Here is a 25,328-nt window from a genome sequence, read left to right on the forward strand (position 1 = left end):
AGGTGAGATATTTCCCTTAGCATAATGACGTCTTTCAGATTGGTCATTTGTCAGAAATGGCAAGATTTTCTTCTTTTTGGAGTCTGAACAATATTCTATGTCTTGGTTCGCGAATTATGCTTCACTGAACACAGGAGTGCAAATAGATCTTTCAGATAGTGATTTTATTCCTTTGGATGAAAATCCAGATGTGGGGTTATTGAATCACATAGTACTTCTAATTTGTGTTTTTGGGGAAATCTTCAGCATTTTTTTCCATAATGGCTATATTAATTTTCCCTTCCCACCAATTACAAGGTTCTTTTTTCTCCACACCCTTGCTGATGCTTGTAATCTTTCGACTTTTTGATGATTGCAGTCCTCACAGGCATGAGCTGGCAGTTCATCATGGTTTTGATTTGTAGTTTCCCTGATGATCAGTGATGCTGAGTGTCATTTCACATCCCTGTTGGCCGTTGTTGAGCAGTTTAAAGCATGTCCTTTCCTCATCAACTCATAATATTTACCACAACTCCCCAGCCCAATGTGGAACCCAGACAGATAAATAAATGGTATTGACCTAGTGCAATAAGGGCCTAGAAATTTGAAGTCACCCAAGAGGGTGGGGTGGTGGAAACACCCAAGGTAGTTTTGGAAGATCTGGGTGGGTTTCTTGTAGAAGCAGGATTGTGTAGGAGCTGTGGATCCTCCGATGAATAAGGCGCGGTTTCTCCTAGGGTAGGTAGGGAAATACAAATAACAAAGGCAATGCCATCAGACACAGAAATGCTCCAGACTCACACATAAATCTTTCTTTAGTTGAAAAGGAATACCCTCCTTCTGCTCAAATTTACCCCTTTTAAAGCTGAGCTGTCTAGAAGATTGTCCACCGGAACTGCAAGGTGGCTGAGAATCACCCTGCTGCATGCAAACCCTGGGACCATAAAGGGTGGGTGTAGATTCCTGCCGGATGAACCAAAACCTAGGAAGTCCTGGTGACAGGCGGTTTATGACTGGAGATTCGCTTCCCCGTGGCATCCATCAGCCTGCCACCTCTACTTTCCCGGTTTATTTCCCTCCAGCTGGAGTAAACCCACGCCGAGACAAGACACCAGCACGAATTAGGGTGCCTGAAGAGGGAGGAGGAGAAACATGCTTCTTGAATGGGATGGTGGAAGGGAAAAAGGAATCCAAGATGCCAAAACACCAAGTGACCCTCAGGCAAACACTTTGTGAACTGCTGAGTGTAACGAACGACGATGGGGAGGGGGCGCGGGAACTAGGGGCGCCACAGTCGCAGGATGGCGGCTTCCAAGTCTCCTTCTCCACGTTTCCACAGGTCCTGGTTTCCTAGGCCGCTGCTCCCTCCTAGCTGCAGCCCTGGTCAAGGCCGGGGGGGCGTGTCTGAGGGGCGGTGCCGTGTGGAGAGGAGGAATGAAAAAAAAACTAAGTAATTAGCATCCTCCGATTCCATTGGCTCTTCTACGCCCTGCTTTGCATACGCCCGCCCTCTGGCTGCCTAGGTTTGCTGGGGCTCAGCAGGGTTTTGCAGCCGCCTGGCTACGGCGCTTTAGTGCGGGGCAGGAGCTCAAAGAGCCGCGGCCCGGATCCCGGAGCTGGGAGCCCGCTGCCCGCCAAGCTGCGGCGGCCGTATCTGGGGCGATCTCGGTCCTACCGACACTGTGGTCAGCACTCAGAGGCTTCTGCATCCGTCCGGTCCCAGGGTGGAGAGGGCCAGACACTTTTATTTTGGATGAAAGGCGTGGGTCCTGGCAGGAGCTTCCCTCCGGGCCTGGCTTGCGGCTCAGTGCGCCCTACCTCTGGCCCCGACTCCAGAAGATGACTTCAGTCTCCGTCGCGTATCTTCCAGTGGTGACGGCTCAGGGAGGCAAGCGAAAGTAGTGGCACTTGCTGGCAACGCCAGGTGGGAAAGTGAGCCTAGGCGACGAGGAGCCGGGCTGTCCCCGTGGCCCCTGGTGCCCACAGCTCCTTGTCTTTCCTTCCCCTCGGCTCCCCGGCGGCTGCAGCATGAAGTGGCGCAGCGATGGCCAGAAGAGGTAAGAAGCCGGTGGTGCGAACGTTGGAGGATCTGACACTGGACTCGGGTTATGGTGGTGCGGCGGACTCTGTGCGCTCCTCCAACTTGTCTCTGTGCTGTTCTGACTCTCACCCGGCGTCCCCGTATGGCGGGAGCTGCTGGCCGCCTCTAGCTGACTCCATGCACAGCCGGCACAACAGCTTCGACACCGTCAACACTGCCCTGGTGGAAGACTCCGAGGGGCTGGACTGCGCCGGCCAGCACTGCTCGCGGTTGCTGCCGGACCTCGACGAGGTCCCCTGGACCCTCCAGGAACTGGAGTTGCTGCTGCTGCGCTCCCGGGATCCCCGGGCAGGCCCAGCGGCCCCCGGCAGCCTGCCTAAGGACGCACTGGCCAAGCTCTCGATGCTGGTAAGCCGGGCTCTGGTGCGCATCGCCAAAGAGGCGCAGCGCCTGAGCCTGCGCTTCGCCAAGTGCACCAAGTACGAGATCCAGAGCGCCATGGAGATTGTGCTGTCCTGGGGCCTGGCGGCGCACTGCACTGCTGCCGCGCTGGCCGCGCTGTCCCTCTACAACATGAGCAGCGCTGGCGGCGACCGCTTGGGCCGTGGCAAGTCGGCGCGCTGCGGCCTCACCTTCTCCGTGGGCCGCGTGTACCGCTGGATGGTGGACAGCCGCGTGGCGCTGCGCATCCACGAGCATGCCGCCATCTACCTGACCGCCTGTATGGAGAGCCTCTTCCGGGACATCTACACGCGGGTGTTGGCCTCCGGGCTACCTCGTAGCTGTAGCGGTCCCTGCCCTGGCTCCAGCTCGGGTTCTGGCCCAGGCCCCGGCTCAGGCCCGGGTGCTGCCCCTGCCGCGGATAAGGAGCGCGAGACGCCTGGAGGGGGAGCGGCGAGCGGTGGCCCTTGCAGCGCAGCCAGCAGCGCCAGCGGGGGCAGCAGCTGTTGCGCCCCGCCAGCCACGGCGGCGACCGCAGTCCCGCCGGCCACAGCCACAGCCGCCGCCGCCGCCGCCGCTGCCGCCGCCAACCATCACCACCACCACCACACGCTTCACGAAGCGCCCAGATTCACGGTGGAGACCCTAGAGCACACGGTCAACAACGACTCGGAAATCTGGGGGCTGCTGCAGCCCTACCAGCACCTCATCTGTGGGAAGAACGCCAGCGGTAAGTGGCGGCACCGATGCCTCCCTTCCCTCACTCAACTCAGTCAACTCCGGGTTTAAGTTTGCCTCATGTCCCCCTCCCGCGTCTCTCCGGCCACTCGCGCTGTCCGCAGTCTTTGAGGTGGCGGTCAGACTGAAGACAGCTAGAGATCCGCAGGTTCATTCCTGAGCTTGGGATCCGCGTAGTTGACACGGGTAGTAAAGGTCCCAGAGCACACAGGGTTCCGCCCCCCTGTGCAGGGCCAGGAGATGGCTGCCTCCCGCAGCACGCGGGCAAAATCCAACACCCTTTTATTTTTACATTTAATTTAGCATGTTATTTTATTCGGATTAGGCTTGAGATGTTTGAGTCTAGTACACATCTTCTAGAACCCTGGTTTGATTTTCAAGGCGCCACATTCGAGTTTGGCTAAGATCTGGAGGAGGTGCGTTCCCGTCTCTGCCATGCAGTTCCCTGCCTTGCCCCAGGCCCTCTGGGGTCGCTGTAGGTGCGCTGGGAAGGCATGGCTGGCTGTGGCCAAGGTGGAAGGGGAGAGCTGGGTGGACCTAAAAATGTCGAGGGAGGTGTATGTGTGTGGTGGTGGCGTTGGCGGTGGGACGGCGGCACTGCATAGCTCCAAGTTTCCCCGAGCAGTTTCTGAGCACTGGAACCCAGAGCTGGGGGGAGGTGGGAAGACCTAGAGATGGATCACGCCATGAATTCCAATTTCCCCGCCCTGTCACTTGGCTGAAGGAGAGGCACCAAGGACCTGGGCAGGAGGGAGGGGTTGTCAGTTAGGGTGTCCTTTTCCGCGGGTTCTGAAATCTCCTCATTGCGCCCCACTGGAGGGCGCTGGGTGGGTTTGAACCTTCGGTCCTGATGGCAGAGGGGGTGGTGCTGGGCGTTTGTTTTCCGGGGCTCGCGCTGGCGGTCTCTGTCTGCGAAAGCCTGAGCTAGACACTTCAAAGATTCAATTTTCCACAGGAAATGGTAGAAGAGTAACTGGAGACTCTAAAAGCGAAATAAAACTTTGCTACATATTCCAGGCGGTTTGGCCCGAGGTTGCGTGGTCGGAGCGAAAAAGCAGCCTTTCTGGGTAGGTTTCATTCATGTTGCAGCCTGTCTGTTTCCTCCAAGCCGAAGCAGAGCTGCATCTGGCCTGGCTTGACTTCTAGAGTGCCAAGAGTGTGCGTGTGGGTGTGACCGCGCATGTGTGTGCAAGTGCCTTGTGAGGGTGCAAAGGAACGAGCCAGCAGGCTCCCGAGGCATAAAACTCCAGCTTAAACCGTTCGTAAATTTACTCTGATGGACTCCCTAGATCCCTTCACCTGGATGTGATCATAGTGGGGGAGGGGAAGAAAAGAGCAAAGCTAGTGTGTGTGTGTGTGTGTGTGTGTGTGTGTGTGTGTGTGTGTGTGTGTGTGTGTGCCTGCGCGCGCTGGGGGAGGGGCTAGGATCAGCCTTGATCGAGATCTGGAAGAAGCCTTCTGCTTCTCTGCCAGCGCCCTTCCCCCTCTGTTGCCCTAAGGCATACTCCCCGGTGTCCGCCGACACATACAGACATGCTCAGACACAGGCACACGCTGCAAGCACACAGGACATCCCTCTGAGGACGGAAACATCAGGTGACAGAGCATGAGGTTTCCTGTGTGCTTTTTCAGAAAGGGGGATCCACCTTCAAAGCCCCGATTTTTAAACTGTTCTTTGTTTGGAAGCCTACCCTCACCCTAAAAGCACAGGCCTGCTTCGTTTTCCTCCCCCCCGCAGAGCACCCCGCCCCAATCATCCCTTAGCCTGAGTTATCTCAGAACTCCAACTCCTTAGCTTCCTCTTGGGGTTCTTTCTCTCCCTCAGTTTTCTTTTATGGGGAGTTCACATCCCCTTTTCCCCCACCCCTAGGCTGCAAACACCTGCATCCTGTCCCACCTCTGTCTGACAGTCTCCTAACTGTTGTTTGGGGTGACTTTCTGGGCCTCAGCCCACTTGTCTGTGGAATGCACTTTTTAAAACACAATATACCCCCAGCTTCTCTCATAGTTCTGTTAGTAGCCAATCTTTTTCCAAATAGATTTTACTTTTGGGACTTTAACCTCTTTTAAAGACAGCATTGGTGTTTATCCCTTTTGGAGTAAAGCTAATTTAAGGAGAGAGAAAACCCCAGGGCTGGTTTTGGGCAGGGTGAGTGAGTGGCGGTTGGGTCTTGAAGCAATCACAGACTTCCCCACACCACACAGCTTAACTCCTGGGACTCGGGTCTCCTTCAGCCTCTTCTGGCCCAAGACACGCTGTTACTTCATCCTGCTCTCTTCATCTCTCTACGGACTTGTTCAAAGTGGCCGGGTGTGCATACAGAAGAGCTAAGGAATGAGTGATTAATATTTCAGGCATCCACACCATACACCAAACACCAAGTCTGTTTCTCCCGTTGTTTTGCTTGGCAGTCTTTCTGACCTGCAAGCCTTACTGAGGACCACACACCTCCCATAATGGATTCCCCCTTTAACTCAGTAACATCACTTATTTATTTGTTTGTGGATTCATCTGCTGTTCAATGGCTAATGAACAGTTTTTAAATGCCAGGGACAGAGTAGACACTAGGTAAAAGACAAAACAGCCAACACATTCCCAGGATCACTTTATATGTATATTGATCCTCTGGGTTCCTTTAGTCTAGTACTACTGTCAGGATGTAACTCAGTTGATAGAGTGCTTGCCTAGCATGCACAGAGCTCCACGTTCAATCCCCAGCACCGAATAAACAACTCAGTAGTTGTTTATCACTAGTAATACTAGTGGAGGTCGAAAATGAGGAGTTCAAGACCATCCTTGGCTGCATAGCCAAGTCTGAGGCCAGTCTGGACTACATGAGACCTTGTTTCAAACAAAGAAACAAAAAGTACTACTGTCATCTCCCTTGGACAGTGCAAGAAACTGAGGCACGAATGGAGCTTCCGTGCATTGCTTGTTTGAGTGCAGATGGCCTAGTTCAGAGCCGTACTCTTAGCCCCTGTGCATGCGTAACTTGAGCTACAAATGAGTTCCCTGTCAGCAGGCCATCCTACTGCATTAACCACACAGTTGAGCACTGACCTCATACAATTTGCTCTTCTTTCCATTCCCACTTATACACCTTTTGTACCTGAAGATCTGAATTGCCAGTACTGAATCTTGTGTGTTTTTACAGCTTCCAAGCTGATAGGAAGACCTAATATACAGCCAGAACTTATACTTGATGCCTGTAAAATTGTACTGTGTTGTACAATGATGTTCTCAAAGAAGCTAACTGCCTTTTGAGCTTCTTGAATTTCATTTTTAATTATTAAGTGGTGTGTGTGTGTGTGTGTGTGTTGTGCACGTGCGCATCATGCCACCTATGTGGAGGTCAGTGTGAATGAAAAAAGAAAAGAAATAAAAAGGAAGACCAATACTGCTCCTGGGTATGGTGGAGGAGAAAGTTTATTGTAGAGAGTGTAGTCAGAGGCAGAGCATCTTTGAGAGTCCAGAATGAACATGACCCTGAGCCAGCCCAAGTGAGGAGTGGTGGGAGGGGAGAGCCAAGAGACCACGAGGGTAAAGGGTAGATCAAAAGAGGAAAAGGGGGACTGTAAGTGCCTTTAGTAGAGATACCCAGACAAGTGTAGCTGGCCAGAGCCGAGAGGTACTAGATGAGTCCCCAACATTTCTCCTTTTTTTTTTATTATAAAAGGTAAGAAAATAGGAAGGGGTGACTGATGAGGTAGGAATGAGGGCCCTGTGCTTTTTAGACTGCTTCCTGTTGTCTGGCAGAAGGGTAGCCCAGCCCCTGGGCTGGATGCCAGCCATACCCTGTAACAGGTAGGGACTGAGGGATGCTAGGAGAACCTGCCAGCCAGGTCCGCTTTGATATGTAAATAGGCCCCTCGGCCATTTGTCTTGGGTTTGAGACCTAACATCCCAGCCTTTTTGTTGATAATAAGTGAATAAAGGACAGCACAATCTTTTCTATGACTACTTCTTGTTGGCATTGGGCATCGTTGTTGGGGACCCAAGAAAGCCAGAATGCTGGCCAAGGCCGGGAAGAGAGAGAGGAGTGAAGGCCCTTCACTTGTGGTCCAGGCTTTGCAGGACCATTCGGGTCTAGGTGCCTTGGAGCAGTTTGTGAGGCAGGACGACCTGGGGCTAGCCTTTTCGGAGCCATGTAGGATGCAGATTCCAAGGGGACACAGGGCTGGCGAGTTTGGAGCAGTCTTCAATCTAAAAGAGTGGAAGTCAGAAGACACTTCTGGGGATCAGTTCCCTCCTCCCACCATGGGGATTCTGGGGACCAAGCTCAGGCTGGCAGGCTTGAGGGCAAGCACCTCTACCTCCTGAGCCATCTTGCCAGCCCTTGGATCCTCTTTTGAAAGGTTTTCGACTTTGCCCCACACATACTGCCACTTTTGCAACTGTCTCTCCTTCGCATTTAAGTACTAAACTACCAAGGCTGGGGAAATCAGGAAACTAGTGGGACATCGGCTGGGCGGGGCTTGGGTCCACATCAGCTGGGCGGGGCTTGGGTCCACATCAGCTGGGCGGGGCTTGGAGCATGATCTTTGTGGCGCTGTAGAAACTCTTCAGACCTTAGGTTTTCTTGTGTTAATTTTTAGGTGTAGGGAAGAGACCCCAGGGACTGATGGAGTTTCTGTGGGGTGTGAACATCTGATTTGATCCGTCCCACTGAAACAAGGAGGGGGCAGGTAGCTTTTGTCATGCTTTAGTCAAGGTATCTTAAATGCCCTCAAAGGTAGTGGTTTTTTCACTCAATCTCGGAAGTTCTGGAACACCGATGATCTGCCCTCCTCCCTAAGAGGGTGCAACTACTTCTCTAGCCCTGCTCAACCCACATCTTCCTCCCCGTTCCCGGAATGCCTGGCACGTTGTAAATACTCTCTACTCCTTGTTGACTAACTGAATACAGTCAGCTCATCCAGTCTTTAGGATGGCAAACTTAGCCACCAGCCTTTGGAAGGGCGGTTGCTATGGGATCAGCCTCCAGTGCCACACCTCCTGGATTTGGATTCCAAGGCTGCTGTTTTCCAAGTGTTTGTTCTTTGGGGTTCCAGAGACAGCCCTCAGCTGTAAAATGAAGTTTGTGATTATGAGATTGTTTGTCCTAAGGATGTGAGTCTGGTGCCGTGCCGGGGGCTAAAATGATGGTAGCAGCTGTGGTGATAATCTGGTGGTGTAGTATCTCCCTTCTCTATCACACTGAATCCATGCCCCCATATGCTCAGTGTGGAGGGAGCCAGCTGGGCACTGCACTGTAATTGGGTCTCCATTTCTTTATATGGCCAGGGCCATATAGTTCAGTGTGCCTACTTCAGGAACTGACTTGTGAGCATAACTCCATGACCTAAGAAAGAATCTTATTTTATTTCATTGAAAAAAAAAAAAGTCTTCAGGGAACTTCCTGAGTGATAGAAATGTCCCTTATGATGATAGAGGTATCTATCTGTATTTGCCCAAAATCATCCCATCGTGAAATTCAGTTTCATGCATTTCTCTATATTGTAAGATACCCTGCAAGGGAAAAAAAGGCATGTTCCCCACAAAAGCCACAGGGATCCTTGCATGAAATTTTGATATACATTCAGAAAATTCTTCAGGGAAGGCTGGAAGAGGCAGTATAGTTTGGCCAAAGCAGGGGAGGATTTTCTACTTAGAAACATCCAGTTTCCAGTCTTGGTTCCTCTGTCTTCTAGCTGGTGAATTATTGGGGTGAATTTTGTTTTTTGCATGCATGTGATGAGGATCACATAAAAAAAAGAAACACACGTTTACAAAACCAAAGGAAATGCAAACCTATCATGGAAGACAATTACAGGATTAGCCCCGATTGGTCTGTGAAAGGGCCAGCTTCATAGTAGACACTTCCTAATAACAACTTCCTTTGACAAGCAGGTTCTTCAGGCTGCTGCTACAGTACTTTCAGGTTCTGCACAGTCTCCTTCCTTTCAGGGATCCCCAATCACTTTGTAAACATTAATTAACCTGAGCCCTTGCCTCAGCAGTGCTGGGGAGGTGGGTAGGCTGGCTTGCAGGTCCTTTGCTTTTCTGTCGCCCTGTGAATGCTGACTCTGCACTAAATGTTGGTTTACCTGACGTGCAGCTGGTTGTGCTGTTCTGTGTTGCGCTGTGGCTCTGCTGGACAAAATGTCTCAGGAGGAACTCGGTGTCTTCAGGGAGGCAGCAAAAACTGTCTCAAGAGCCCTACTGCGCCATGCCTCTGGACTCAGAGCACATTTTTAATTAACTGGCTCTTTGTAAATTAAAGCAAGGAATTTAGGTCAGTAGAGGGTTATTTCGTTTTCTGCGCAGGCACATCAGTTCCTTGTTGGGGTGTTTGCAAGTTGTATGTTTCCTGAAACATCATAATAATGGCCTAATAAGACAATGAGAGATCAGTTGGAGGCCTGAGGTCACAAGTGGGTGCTGATGGCCTCTGAACTGGAAGAAGGCTCCTGATTCTAAGTCTGTCTCTACCTGTAGCCTTGGACCAGATAACAAGTTCCCCCATAAAAATGGGTCTGACTATCATTCACTGAGAAGTAAATATAACCCTGTAATTGACTCTGGGTTCAGACATTCCTGTCAGCCTCAGTTTCCCATGGGTACCACTGTAGGAATCGTAGCTACACTTGCAATGCTTATTATGGATCAGGCACTGTTTTTTAATGACTTCTATGTATTATAATTGTTACAATCACATCAGTTGATATAAAGGACAATCTCCAAATCTCAGGAGAAGGTCATTCTTGTTATCTGGAACTCTGATTGGGTGAAATGTGGGCTGGAGGAAGTCAGGAGTGTCATAGGTACCAAGGCCCGGCTTGGAGTTCTGCTTTGTGTATCTTCTGTGTGTAGCACCTCCTTTGCACCCATCCAGCCCACAGATAGGAAGCCTGACAGAATGAGGGGCTTAGGAAAGCTGTGTACGGGTGGTGGTGGTGCACACCTTTAATCCCAGCAATCGGGAGGCAGAGGCAGGCGGATCTCTGTGAGTACAAGGCCAGCCTGGTCTACAGAGCGAGATCCAGAACAGGCACCAAAACTACACAGAGAAACCCTGCCTCGAAAAGCCAAAAAAAATTAGAAGAAGAAGAAGAAGAAGAAGAAGAAGAAGAAGAAGAAGAAGAAGAAGAAGAAGAAGAAGAAGAAGAAGAAGAAGAAAAAGGAAAGCTGTGTACAGGGCAAGTCCCTCTGTTCATGTATCATTAACCATACCTAGCCACATCTGTCTTGTCACCAAACATATGGACAGATATGTCTTCACATCATTTTCTTTTCTCTCTGACCATTGCTCCCATCTTGGTATTCAAGATCTTTGAATGACTCTCAGTTCCATTCACTGCATTTAATGGGACTATTCATGGCTCAGGGACCTGTAGCCAAAGTGATATGTTACCCGCCTGTCTGCATTCACACATATTACAACAGAGTGGACTAACCACAGTGAAACGCCCTCTGGGTAAAGGGACTAGTGAGAGACTCATGGCAGGCACTGGTCCTTCGGAGTTAGAAGAGCTTGTCAGTGAAGCTCTGTGTGCATGGCCATGGGTGACGTTTTTGGATTAGGCCTGGATTTTGCTCTCTGGGAAGAACTGGCTGGTTCATTGTTCTCCCCAATCCCAGCTCTATCCAGCGTGAAGATTTTCTTTTTCTTTTATTCTTCTTGGCCACACTTGAAGTAGGTCTTGCAAGGTATGGCCTCTTGAGAAGTTCTAAATCTTTGTAGTACAGCTCCTTCCCTTGAACTTTTGAGCATCAAAGATTATTTCAGATTAAAATCCAAGCTTAGAGATTTTCTTTTGCAGGTGCGATTCAGTGAGATTGTCATCTGTGCCATTGTATTAGTCAGCTTGGAGTCACTGTGCTGAAATATATGAAGCAACTGAATTTACACAGAAAAAAGGTTTAGTTAACTCACTCAAGGCCATGGCACCTGATTTGTCTCTCTTCTGTCAAGGATTCTATGGAAATTGCAATTGCAGATGCCAATGATAAAAGTTCCTTTTGGGGTGGGGTCACTTTTTAAAGTCAAGGATAGAGAGAGAGAGGTGGAATGAAACTTGGGCTTTTAAACATCCTTCTTAGGTGAGCTACTGAAGAGTCACTCAGCCACCTTCCAAAGGTACATCCGCAGTGACTCAAAGTTCATCAGCTAGGTCCCACCTCTCAGAAGTGCCATCTTGGGAATCAAGACAATGAACCCTTGGTGGATGCTCAAACCACTCCCAGCAGGCATCCAGAATGTTAGCATCCTCATCTGAGAGTTGTTTTCTGGACCAAATTTTATAGCCTGGATCATGCTTTGCCTCTTTACCTCCCCACTTCTCTTTCTTAAGTTCAAGCAAGCACATTGGTGCTATCAGTCTGATGGGGACGTTACAGCCCTAATTTTGTACTTGCTTCACTTACAATCTTCTTAATCTTTCCTCCCGTTGTTTGGGGGTCTAGAAATGGTCATTTCCACCTCTCCACTATTCCTTTCTAATTTGACTTGCAAACTGGCTTAATTGTGCAGCAGCTAATAACTGCTAAACTCAGGCAGGGTTTATCCTCACATTCTATTACCATTATCTCCCCAACCTCTTTCTACAGAGCTACAGCTCATCAACCATTAGTCCTGATGTTTCAATTACCACAGACGACAGGTGAACCAAACATTTCACCGCTGCATAACACGGGGCTCCGATGTTCTGCCTTCTAACCATGTCTGTACAATAAGCACCTCACTTCTGTTGTTCCCCCCCACGCCACCCCCCGGAGACAGGGTTTCTCTGCGAAGCTTTGCGCCTTTCCTGGAACTCACTTGGTAGCCCAGGCTGGCCTTGAACTCACAGAGATCCGCCTGGCTCTGCCTCCCGAGTGCTGGGATTAAAGGCGTGCACCACCACCACCACCGCCCGGCAAGCACCTCACTTCTGATAACAATTTCTATACTAGTTAGAGTATTAGTAGACTAATTGATGTATCAGGTAAATCCTAATATTTTAGTGGCAGAACACAATAAAATTGTTTTCTGGGCTGGGAGTGTAGCTCAGTGGTAGGGCATTTTCCTAGCACACACAATACCTTAGTGGCGTTGCAAAAACCAACAAGAAATTCTGTTTTATTTTTCCTGTAGACTCCAGCTTATGGGAGGAGTAAGATCGATGGAGTTGTTGCATGGGAGGTTTCTGTGGGACTGCTCTGGGCATGAGTATGTCAATCTGTTCTCCATCCCAATGACCACTACTCTGACACAGGTCTTAAGCAGATGCAAAGAGGCTGGGAGTTACGATTTCTTGATAAGCAGCTAATGACCCCAACCCCAACTTTACACTCTCAGAGGTGCATAAACCCTTTAGATATCTGGCCACTTCAGTACATGTAGGTAGGCAGTGTTACCAACACTATTTTGCAGATTGAGAAGTTGAGGAACAGAAAGTTTAATGGATTTGCCTAAGGTGACAGGGCTTACAAGTGGCCGGACTGCATTTGTGTGCCAGGCTCTCTGTATTTCCTTAAGAATGTGAAGATCAGTGTGTTATAATAAATATGAGATGTTTATTCTACTCTCTCTCTCTCCCATGACACACATTTAGAAGCTGCTATCTTTATTACTGATAGTGTCTTCCTGTGCTAGAAGCGGAATGGATCACCAGTGATGAAGCTCTCAGGCATGGGAAAAATACAAGGTTTGAGGGACTCAAATCCCAAGAAGTTCAAGAAAATTAAACCAAGCACCTGCCTTTTCTCCTCTGACACGCCTTGCCTTTTGTTCACAGAGGGGACTGTCACTTGCTGGACTAGGGGCTATTCTAGGTTTTCCACATCTTCCACGGGACCCCATTTCATCTGCACATAGATCTTGTGAAGTGAATGTTTCTGATCTCCATTTTCCAGGGGAGGAAACTGAAGCTCCACTAAGCACAGCCACTGGTGTGGAGCTGCCCCAATACTATAAGTGAGGGGTTTGGGATTTGGACTTTGAACTGTTAAAACCCAATGGAGAGATCTGAATCCCAGGGACCACTAAGAAGAAGACCCTCGGCATAACCAACAAGGCATGGCTTCTTTTGGTGAGCACAGGACAGTTTATAACCCAAGCCAGTGTCCTCCTCCATGGCTTCTCAGAGTCACTGCCTAGCCCCTCATCAGATCACAGTGTAACCTCAGCCAAGGCCCAAGGGCAGTGGCTTTCTCACTTTTCCCAAGGGATGCTCTGTGCGTACTCTGCGTTAGGGGCCACACACCATTCCACACCCAGAACTGAAGGCACAGGTATGTGGCACAGAAAGTGAGCTTGAATCCACTTCTCTTGTGGTGGAAGCAGATTCTTATCTTCCCCAAGAATTACAGAACTCTGTATCAGGGGGACCAAGGTATAAATTCTGCTTTTACTCCCGATAAGCCAGGTGACATCGGGCAAGTCACTTAATCTTTCCAGACTCAGTTCCACCACAGGTTGTTGGTGGGAGCGCTGAACAAGTTACTTCATGTAAAAGTGTTGGGTTCCACAATAAATACTTAATGTGGTGGCTATTATTTTTAAATGCTTATGTAGTCCTTGCTCTCAGAACCCTACCTCACTGGGTGAAAGACTTTAAACAGTATACAAGTAATGAGGCTCCTGGGATTCCACACTTACTGACTGGGAAGTTGGGTAAGTCACCTAAACTCTCCATGACTGTCCTCTCTTGTTCAGCGAGACTGTCACTGAAGCATAACCCCTAGGGCTATTGGGAGGTGCCTGCCTGCAGAAGAAGTTGGTGACTTTATTCTGTTCCTATGGCTGTCTCCACAGGTGCTGTTAGATATTAGGCAACACGGTCCCTGCCTTCCTGGGACTTGCAGGTTTGTGACAGATTTTGTTTATTCATCAAAATAACACTGCAGATGTGAATTTGTGTCTTGGCTCTTGATACAACAATGAGCTTCACTGAGTTGTGAGTCTCTGCTGAAGTTTTTATAAGTTTGGGAGGATGGGGGTGGCCTCTGTGAAGAAAGCAAATCTTGAGTAAGGCCTAAGCAAGGCCAGTTTGGTGGAGAGAGTGGAAGAGTGTTCTGTAGATGTAAGTAGCATGTGCAAAAGGCCTGTGGCAGAGGGGAGCCTTGTGGGAGGAAGAGGACTAAAGGGGGACAGTTAGACCATGGATCTGCCACAGTGTCTCTGCTGGGAGACTCTCCCTGGAGAGCGCTCTCTCTCTCTCTCTCTCTCTCTCTCTCTCTCTCTCTCTCTCTCTCTCTCTCTCTGTGTGTGTGTGTGTATGTGTTCCTCTTTACATATGTGCATGTGTATGTTCAGGTGCTCACGTGTGCACATATTTGTGGAGATCAGAGGTCAATGTCTGATGTCTTCCTCCATCCTTTTCCACCTTATGTTTTGAGACAGAGTCTCTACTGACCCCAGAACTCACTGACCCAGCTAAGCTGGCTCCAGAGAACCCCCTGTCTAAGCCTACTTCAGTGACCCCAGTGCTGGCATTACAGACAGCACATACTTGGATTTTTTTCTGTGGGTTCTGGGGAATCTGAACCCGGATACTTTATCCAGACCTCAGGAAGCACTTTAGGACAGAGTCTATGGTTAAATTCATATTATAAAAAGTTTGTGTTGGTCAGAATGCAGAGACGAGGTGAATGTGAGAAGACCAGTCAGGTGCTGTCACCCTCCCATTTTATATGAAAAGAAGCTGAGGATGTAAGACCTTTAGGCACACGCCCAGAGTTGATAAGACTATCAACAGTAGAGCAGGAATTCAAGTCCCAAGACCCTCAGCCCCTGCCTTTCTCTTTCATCATCCCAAGGCAGCGTGTGGCTCAAGTGGTAACACTTTACAAATGGTGAAACTGAGGCCCAGGGTGAGACATTGCCTTGGCCAAGGCCACCAAGCAGAGCTGGAGCCAGCATTTCATGTGCCCAGATGCTTACTCCACCTCTCCTCCATTGTGTCCTGGGAAGGAAACCACCATCTATTGCCTCCTGATTACTTCCAGGAAGCAGAGCCCCACTGTGGCGTCTTGCATTTCGTTCCCTTTCCATCTCACAGTGGATGTGAGCACAGGAGTATGCAGAGGGCTGTTACGACGCGTCTGCTGAGCCAACTAGAGCAAAACCTGTGAGGCATGCCGAAAGAGGAGTGGAATGAACCTCTCTTGGCACATTTCCAACTGAGAGCTGGTCAGGGTGGCTGCCAGAGAAAGGGATTGAAATCTTTCAAGAGCTATGACTACTTCAGAGGTCATGTGGATTAACTGATTTTCTTTGGGTGGCACATCTTATTCTCTGTCCCTGATCCAGCACATGGTACCTCCCAGGGAGTTGTGAAGAGCTTAAGGAGTCTGGAAGTGTGAATTACCTCTTCTCTTTCCCTGGATGCCTCTAGGACGCTCAAGCCTGAGAGGCAGACGGAGAGCCAGCCACTCCCTCTTTGACCTTCCGCCCCTCCTCTTCTGCCTTTGGTTTGACAACTCTGAGGGGTCCGGTCCACTTGCGGGTCAGGGCGGATTTAGTATATTCTCAAATGAAAGCTCACATGGAAATTTTGCCTGTGGCAATGGCTACTGAGGCGAGGTCCACAGAGCCACGTGAGTTTGTGATGGACAAAACCTTTGAGTTCTGAAGTGAAGTCAGAGCAGTGTCTGGGAGGAGAGAGTTGCCAGGGGTGATGGCGGCTAGTGCACCGGGGTTTCAATGAATGTTTCCTTCCTGAGTCATGGTGGCGACACAGGCCCTCAGGAACCCTGCGGCGGGTGTGTGTGTGTGTGTGTGTGTGTGTGTGTGTGTGTGTGTGTGTGTGTGTGTGAAAGATGTGACTGTTAAGATACTGCGTGTGCGTGGTGGTGGTAGGGACCCCGGCTGGCCAGCCCAGGATGTCCTACCCCGGAGGAAAAACATGCTGGGCAGATGTAGCGGCCGGTGGCAGGCGTGTGAACCGACTGTACCCAGGCGCTGCCTTCCCATGGAGTTTATTTGAGAGAAAGAGAGAAAGCTAGAAAGGAGAGAGGGAGTGGGGAGAGGAGAGGGGTCGAGGGGTGCACACTTCATGGGCATGGAGAGAGAGCAAGAGAGAGAGAGAGAGAGGAAGGGAGGGGTTTTTCTTAAATCAGGCTTTTATGTCCGGACACAGGGTGGCCCCAAGGGGCGAATTTCCAAGGAGATGGGTCAGAATATTAACAGTGCCCGTGCCCAAAGAGCAAGAAGTTGAGGGGAACAGGGTGTGTCTACCGGTCGGCAGCTCTGACCCTAGTCCTTTCCTATCTTGCCCGACCCCTGGTGTCTTCTGCAGACACCATTTTGGGTCTAGATAAAGGCTATGCTTCAGATGGAGATGTTTGACAGATAGTTACAGGTAGTGTTCTGGAGAGAGTGGGATGCCTGGGAGATCCAAATGGAAATCTCAAGCACAGAAGTCTCTTAAAGTCATGAAGTGGGGCCAGCATGGGAGTGAGTGCAGAAGAGAGAGGACCAGGAAGCAAGCTCTTCCTAGAGTGAGGCAGGCAGGGGAGGAACCAGCAAGGGGAGGCAGCAAGAGCATCTGATAAGAAGCCCGAGTTGTCCATTGGGCAACAGAAGGTTGGGCTTTCTTGAAGAAGAAAGGCCACATAGTGGCCGGTGACATGGAGGTGTCTATCTACTCCCACACTGTGGGAGTGTCTCTGCCTTGGTGTTTACAGGCTGCTTCAGACCTGAGAAAGAGGCCGAAGCTGTGTGCTCAGCAGAGCCACACCATCTGCCATGAACCGGAGGATGCTCACCAGGCTTCCCAAGAGGAAGGAGGGAGTGTGTCCTCTGTATGTCACCTATGAGGCTTTCTCTATGCGCTTCATCACTTGAGACCTCAGGGTTGGGGGAAAGTAAAGAAGCTTCCAGCCCTCACCCGGCACACTTCCTGACATCTTTACGCAGCTCTCGTATATTTTATTGACATGGGGCTTTTGTGCAGATACTCAGTTTGAAAGCATTGGCCTGGAGCCTATCAAGAGCTTCCTGCTCTAACATCCCAGAGGCTCTGGATACCTAAGCTGGGAACCCCAAAGCATGATGATGAGGCTCCCAGAAGCACTTGGGCCAGAGGGTTTGGGGAGGAAAGAGGGAGAGGTGGATTTTGAGTGTGGAACCATTTGACAGAGCTCCAGATTGGGAAACAAAAGATGGAAGAGACCCACTATTGGAACTGAACTGAGCTGGGAGCTTCAAACAACTAGATGCTTCAAAGCAGGAGGTGCTGTCTGGTCGTTAAGGATTCTGCTTTTCATCCATGCAGAGGAGGAATGTGTCCCTTTCTGTACCACATCCTTACTCCCCAGGTGGCACTTCTGATTCCAGGGAGCAGAGGCAGAACTCATCAAAGTCATCTCTGAACCAAAAATATCCCTGTCCAGCCAGACGCTTCTCGACCTTCCAAGCCAATGTGCTTGGTGTCATTTGTCAGGGCCAGCAGCAGCATCTGCTGTTCCCAGGAGGCTGCCTTTTAAAACCGGCTTGCTCTGGAACTCAGGGATGTTTGCTTTTCATCCTAAGAAGTTTTGTGGCTGTGCAGACAGGATCAGTCCTGAATCCCAGGCCTGGATGTAAACACATGGGGATGTGAGGCCACCGAGACTCATGAGGCTTAAGTTATTCATTCACAGAGCTGTCTGATCTGGTTGGTTTGACCACCATCAGTCTGTGGTCAGGTAGTCTGGCTTCAATCTCAGGGCCGTCCCTTGCCAGCTTCACAGTTTTGGGAAAGTTCTCTCGATGCAGTTCTTCCCTCAGCGGTGCGGCCACCTCAGTGTTTAGGGGCTAAAAGGAAACAACCTATCATTTGTAAACACTTAGGAAGTGCTTGGGATACTCCCAAGTGTATCACAGCACTTACCAGGTTAACTAAACCAGTAACATCTACTGGCCACCTTCCCCTCACTACTACAGCATGTGGCACACAGTAGGCACCGAACATATTTGTTTAGTGAGTGGATGGGACTACAGCATGCATACTCAATGACATAGGGATTTATTTACCTCACAGCCATCTCCCCAACACTTAAAGAGTGCAAACTTAGTCTTTGAGGCTTGGTTAATGGCTCAACCAAGAACCCTTCGCTCACCACAGCCACAGGCTGGCTGGAATCTGCCACTGTGTTTCTGAATTGTCAGCCTTGAGAAACCCCACACTTCAGAGCTCTCTTTCCTTTGAAGACCAGAAACGAGCACCATCATTTCTTTGTATCCACTTTCTGAGTGGGAGATGATGCTGTACCCTAGTTCAGAATCCGCTACCATGTCAGTGTGGACTCTTGGATCTTCATGCTGAGAGAAGCCCAACTTTTGTACATGCTGGACATCAGCTGTGCTTTATAAACTAGACATTTGGGAACTGGGGAGATTCCCAGATTTATCTGGGGTCACTGCTACCAGCAGGTGAGTGTGGTAGGTAAAGAAAGATGCTGAACCTTAGACACAAAAAGTTCATACTGCCCAGCCAAGCGTGGACATCAGTTCTCTAAAACCCGAGGGTGGTGTTTCCATGATGCATGTGCCTTGGTTTTAAAAAAAAAAAAGACAAAGCAACAAGGCTTTGTTCTCTGTCCTAACCTGTGATCTTGTTCAGTGAGCCAGCCACATGCCAGCCTCTGCAGAGCGCTGTCCCAACACCATCTCATTTAATTTTTCCTGCACCACTTAGGAGGGCAGTGTTGCTGCTCACTGCTCGGCTTAGGAAACCCAGACAGGCTGTTGGCCGGTTCAAAGCTATACAGTGAGGACTCGGGACATGGGTTCCACCCTGGCCACCCAGCCCACTGTCACGGCACCCTGTGAACCCGTTGGCAGCTCATTGCAAGGCTTCATTGTGGCATAGTCAGTATTCTTTTGGGAGAGGAGGGGGTTAAGACAGGGTCTCGCTGATTAGCTCTAGCTTGCCTGGAACTTGCTATGTAGACTAAGGTGGCTGGGATTAAAGGCATGCACAATTGCACCTGGCTTATAGTCAACACTCTTACATGCTCTGATGATGTGAGACACAGCCCTAGAGCAGAAGCTTAGTTCCATGAAGAGGAGGAGTCAGGGGTAACCATTAAGAGAACTGTCGATTAACTCAACCAGATTGGAGATGTAGAATTATAAAGAAATCCGCCATTTGCCATTTGCCCAGTCCTCTCCTTTAGGACTCCTTGTCTCGTTCTCTGCTTTTCCTTCTAACCCAGTGATTCTCAACCTTCCCAATGCTGTGACCCTTTAATACAGTTGCTCAGGTTGAGGTAACTCACAACCATAGACTTATTTCGTTGCTACTTCATAACTGTAATCTTGCTACTGTTGTGAATTGTAATGTAAATATCTGATATGCGGGATATCTGATAGACGACCCCTGTAAAAGGGTCTCAACCCTCCTCAAGGGGTTGTGACTCACAGGTTGAGAACCCCTCTTCTAACCCTTTAGTGCCTACTAAGCACCAGACCAGCAAACACTACTGCCAGTGTTACTGCTGGTTTTATGACTGAAAGCACTGTAGCCATTTTGCCCTCAGAGCACTGTGACACTTATTGATTCCAGTACTTTATCTGAGCTGGTTTATAGAGTGCCTGAGGACTCACTTGGGCCTCTTTTCTCTTCCCTCCTCCCCTGGGGACCAAGCACACCTGCCATGGGGGTGGAACCAAGGTTTCCCGGAAGACTGGAGGAGATGTGTAGTATTTGTCAGCATACTCTGACCACAATTTTGGACCCTTCGTGTCTTATCTTCCCAATTCTTTACATGGGCATGGCTTACAGAGTCCTGTCACCCATTTCTCTTTGTATTCACAGCAACGCCCTGGAGTAGATACTCATGTCCTAATTTACTCAGGAGGGAGCAGAGTGGGAGAGACCAAGGGTCCAAGTGACTGGCAGCCTGGGTGCCGTTTGGGCTCCTAATCTGCTCTCTGTGCTTTGGAGTAAGCACCTTTGCACGTCACTGGGGCTTAGATGTTTTGAGAACCTGGATCAAGCATCCTATGGTTGGGGGGCCCAAGGGGCCTCATCTGAAGGCTGGTCAGGACACACAGTTGACCCAGCTTTGGGGGTCCCAGATGTTGGAGGTACTCTGTCCCCTACCCTGCACTGTAAGCTCTGTGGCCCCAGTGGCATCTGCCCTGGCCTCACCTGTCCTTCTTTGACTGTGGGAGGCAGAAGGATTCCCCAGGAGCCCTGAAGACAGTTTTCCTTGGGCCTTAGATGCAACTTCTTGGTGGTCAGGGAGGCCTTGATGCATGAAAGAAGAGAGGAGCTGGAGGGAAAGTAACCTGAAGATCGTACTGGAGTTCCTGTGGTGCCCTACAGAGGACCACTGAGCTGGCTGCCTTTCCTTTGACTCAGAAAGAATGGGTCACCACCTCAGGCTCACCGTGCCTTCCCCATTGACAGCCTTTCCTGAGAAGCCAGGCCTCATTCCAGTCAGATTCCTTCTGAAGGAGCACACGTGTGCAGAGGCTCACGGAGTCTAGTGTGCAACACACTTTCTGTCGTGCTAAACTGGCCTGCGCTGCACTGGGTCCTGAGAAATGGAGCTGGCTCCGTGCAGGCCATCTAGCTTTGGTTTCACTTTGCAAATATGAATTGAAGAGACTGTCACGTGCTAGAATTCCTATGCATCCTGTTCATAGAGTCTACTGTGGCTCCCAATCACGCACCGTGTTTTCCTCAGGTAGAGGAGTTTGCTGTGGCAGTGAAGTGGGTGACTGACGGGGCATCCATGGGGAAGCTATCAACAACAGCTGTGTGTTTCCATTTGGATGAAACAATGGGAAGTATTGGTACTGCGGGGGTACAGAAAATAGGCAGCCTGAGTGTGTACTCATGAATGTGTGTAGCAGGAACCTTAAAAGTTCTTATTAATAAAATCAAACCTGAGCCAGGTATTGGGTTGAACACTGGAAGATCAGAGAGACAGAACAAGCCACAACTGACCTCACCTGGCCAACTTCTCAGCTGGTCTTGTTTCCTCAGACTGGAAGCCTCTGTGTCCTCATCCCAATGGCTCTCAGCTGAACTGCTGCTCGAAATCCTGAACGCTTAACCAGCCAAATGCTTCTAGTTCCTGCTCTTCACACCTTATATATATTGCCTTTCTGCCATCACTCCCTGGGATTAAAGGCTCACTTCTTGGGATTAAAGGCGTGTGTCACCATGCCTGGCTGTTTCCAATGTGGCCTTGAACTCACAGAGATCCAGAGGGATTTCTGTCTCTGGAATGCTAGGATTAAAGGCGTGTGCTACCACTGCCTATCCTTTATGTTTAATATTGTGGCTGCTCTGTCTCTGACCCCAGATAAGTTTATTAGGATGCACAATATTTGGGGGAATACAATACCACAAATGTGCATGTGTGTTCTCTCTCTGTGTACAGATACATGCACATGCTTTGTGTTTGCATGTATTTTCACATACGCATGTACTTACCCATTGTTGAACTAGCTGGACCACATCCTGTCAGCCACTCTAATAAATGCCTTTTTTCCATATATTTGTGTGTGTACATGTATGTATATATATTCTATCATATGTATTCTATTATATATTCTATCATATATGTATACACACACACACACACACACACACACACACACACACACACACACACACACACACACACACACATATTCTATCAGTTCTGTTCCTCTAGAGAACCCTGACTTGTAATCTTTGAGTCTAGGTTGAGTTTTGTTGGCTAACATTTGTATACAATCACGGAGGAAATCTTGAGGTCTCCAACAAACACATCTCACTCTATTCACAGTGAAGACTGAAAAAAGTGTGTGATGTTTTGCTTTGGGTGTTATTTACTGCATGAGCATATTCTTCCCAGATGGGGAGGTTCTGATTTTCCTGGCATGGTGACGAATTCTCAGAATTCACGCAAAATGAGCAAAATCTAAGCAGTCTTTATTTTTTCCCAGCATAATGGAGTGAATATGGATGTCTGTTGACTTCACACTAAGGTTTTCGCCACTTCACTGCAGTTATTGATTCTGGCTTTGAAGTTTGCATCGTTCAAAGATGATCATTGATGTTCCTGGCTCCTTTCTTGGGCCCAAGAACCAAGTTGCTTTGTGATACAAAACTGTTCTTTGCTTCAACATCAAGAAGCCCTGTGGAGGCTGGCCTGAGACAGGTTCCTCCAAGGATTTCCTTCCCCAGCTGAGACATTGCCAGCATTCTCACAATGTGTATACGTTCACACACCATGCTCTGTAGCTGTCAACAGAATCTAGTGAGAAACTGGGATCCAACAGAACCAGGAGCTCCTTGCTGCCTCCTCCCTTCCTGCGATGGCACAGGAAAGTCTGTGGATCTGAACTGGAAGGTGTTTGGGCTCAGACACCTGGAGGCGGGGAGGGGGCAAGGTGGCTCCTTGTTTTCATAATTTACTAGAGCCCTGGCCCAGCTCTCAGGGTCACGTGGTCAGGTCAACTTCCCACTGTAGAGAGCAGGAGAGGCTAGTAGCTGGCAGGATCCTCTTTCCCACCCCCACCCCGCTAAAAGCTGAAACCCTTGTGGAAGACTCACCAGAGAGTTCCCAGGATTGAGTCCTGCCACAGTTAGCGTCATTTATTACCTTGACACAACTAGGAAGAGGGAACTTCACCTGAAGAATTGTGTCCATCACATTGGCCTTTGGGTATGTCTGTGGGGATGTTTTCTTAATCACTATGGCAGCTGGGTCCAGGTTGTATAAGGAAGACAAGCCAAGGGAAGCAGGCCAGTAAGCATCATTCTTCCATGGTCTCTGCTTCAGTTCCTGTTACCAGGTCCCTGCTCTGGCTTCCCTCAATGATGGACTTTTAACTTGTAAGCTGAAATAAACCCTTTCCTCCCCCAGTTAGGTGCTTCATCACAGCAAACAGAAAAACAAACTAGAATAAACCTCTTCCCGGTGAGTCCCTGCAAACCTGCACATCCCCAAATGTGTTTGCGGAAGAGCCGTCCAGTGTTGGGGAAAGCCAAGAATCTGCTGAGAGAAACAGCAGGACTGTGCTGAGCACCGGCCCTCGGCCAGGCTGGGTATCCAAGGGACGTGGGTGAACGTGGCATAGGGGCTGCCTGGACAGTTCTGAAGATGAGACTTCCAAGGCGCTCACCTGAAGGAGGAGAGCAGGGTGGAAGAGGAGGTACCATGCAGTTGGCTTGCTCAGTCTCTCCAGAGACGCTCTCAGCCGGAAGGACCACATCGCTCTACTACTAGAATTGTTCCATCTGCCACCGTGTCCAGAGCCAGTGAGCGCTGTTCACCGTCTCTACTGAGCATCCCAGGAACCTCTGGACCACAGGCAGCCTTCTCACTTCTCCTTTAACCCCCTCCTCGTCCTAGTCCATCATGACTGATATCCTGGGTCATCTCTCAATGACTTCAGGGTGAAGTGTGAACTCTTCACCCTGGCACCCCCAGATCCTGCCTTAGGGGAACTTGTCAACAACAGATACCCCACCCTTACTTGCGTTCCTGGACTGATTCTATTCCTACCCTCTTAGCCTTACTCTCCAACTCAAGCCTGCATCTCTTTCCCGTCTCTGAGCATCCACCCCTCTTGTTTGCTGTCTGCAAGGCACCTTGGGAGTGCATTGCCCACCCCTTACACTGTTGGAAACTCTTGGATGCTTGCAGCTATGGCTGACTCGGGCGCTCAAAAGTCGGGTTTGGATTTTCTCGTTGCTTTTCTGCTCTCCACTCACTGAGGATGCCTCCCGATCAATATCCCACCAGTTAGTGCACAGACTCATTTTCAATTAAAGCGCTCTCCAGAGGTGAATGTGTCACACTTGACCAATAATGATACTTGATTTAAATGCATTGGCTAGCCTAATGCCAGGTTATATTTGGCAGACATCAAACCAAAACAAGGTGGATTAAACAAGGTAGGAAGTTGATTTTCTGTCTCACAGTAGTCCAAGGCAAGTCAATAGTCCATGACTGGGAGATGGTTGTATGACATCCTATGTTCCTTCTGTGTTTCTGCCCTGCCATCCTTAGCACGTGGCTACCATTGACAAGGTCATTTCATGGTACTAAGATGACTACCTCGGCTCCAATAATCACATATACATCTTATGCCAGTTGAAGAATAATGAAAGCCAAGGAGGCGTGCCTGCAGGTGGATTCCACTCTTTTAATATTACCTGTCCCCTCTAAAAACTCATGTTGCGGTTTGATTGCAATGGGACACTTGTGCAGCTGGGGCTGGGGCTCGCTGTTCCAGGAGTTCCCTAAACAGAGGAGATGCCGAACAGAAACCTAGGGAGACAATGAGAGCAGTGAGAACAGCCCTCATCAAGTGATGTCCGATTCTCCCAGAGTGGAGCCGGTTCCGGCAGGTGTTAGGGGAGGCTCTGGGACAGGCGTGGGAAGGGACAGGCGTGGGAAGGGACAGCACGAGCTACGAGCTAAGAAAGAACGGTGAGTAGAAGAAAATGAAGGGTGAGCTAGAGGGGAGGTGGCCACCCAGTCCTGGGCTCTGATCTCAAGCAGTTCTGGTCTTTGCAGCTGACTGTGTTCCCAGTGTATCACAGGACCACCTCATTTGATCTCCAGAGTAATCTAATCCCACAGGATATGCGCTGTCACCAGACCCATCAGTAAGCAGCAGAATTGAGGTCCACCGGGGGCTGCTGAGAGTGGGGCCTAGGCCGACTCCCTTTCAGCTGCCTGGGAGAGCCAGGCCGGGCAGGGATTTCATTATGGGATGAACAGGGTACTCCTGAGGTGCTTTTCTGTCAGAATTCAGGGAAGATGGAAGCAGGGGCTAAACACAGAGGACTCCGTGACAGAGCCTCACGGAAGGAAACACACGGTGGCCCAGGAGAAGAGAGACCCCAGGTCAGGACACAGCCTTTTGTGCCAGTACAAAGGGGGCATTTGGCAGTCAGATGTCTTAGAAACCAGAGGCGATGGGCCCTTTGCGTTGGGCTGCTCTTCTTTTTAGCTCTCGAGCAAGGCAGCTTTTACTGGAGGCAAGCCTTTGCTGCTGGCTGCTGATTGGGCGCTTGCCGAAAGCCCCGCCCCTCCTGTCCTTTCTGGACTGAGGGAGTGTGTCAGGGCTCTCAGTGTTTATGTGATGTTCTGCAGTGGCTGAAAGGCCAGCAGTTCTCTTTAAAACGTACTGGGGGTAATTGGGGTCTCATCTCATCTCTCTAG

At 49.8% G+C, this 25,328-nt stretch overlaps 1 protein-coding gene across 4 annotated transcripts in view; it reads left to right on the plus strand.

Annotated features, from left to right (window-relative positions):
* Nucleotides 1–1,538: 1,538 nt before the first annotated feature.
* The window catches only part of Abtb3 (ankyrin repeat and BTB domain containing 3), a 256,093-nt gene continuing 232,303 nt past the window's right edge, over nt 1,539–25,328 (plus strand). For 2 of the 4 annotated variants that reach the window (XM_052752946.1, XM_052752945.1), the window contains exon 1: nt 1,543–3,191. In XM_052752946.1, the coding sequence (XP_052608906.1) occupies nt 2,024–3,191 (1,168 nt within the window). In that variant the 5' untranslated portion in view covers nt 1,543–2,023. Of the gene's footprint in view, nt 3,192–25,328 lie in introns of all 4 variants that reach the window. The other 2 variants (XM_052752947.1, XM_052752944.1) reach the window with 2 other exon arrangements.

The sequence above is a fragment of the Peromyscus californicus genome, unplaced genomic scaffold (assembly GCF_007827085.1).
Source record: "Peromyscus californicus insignis strain IS unplaced genomic scaffold, ASM782708v3 Scaffold_24__1_contigs__length_46423439, whole genome shotgun sequence".
NCBI lineage: Eukaryota > Metazoa > Chordata > Mammalia > Rodentia > Cricetidae > Peromyscus > Peromyscus californicus.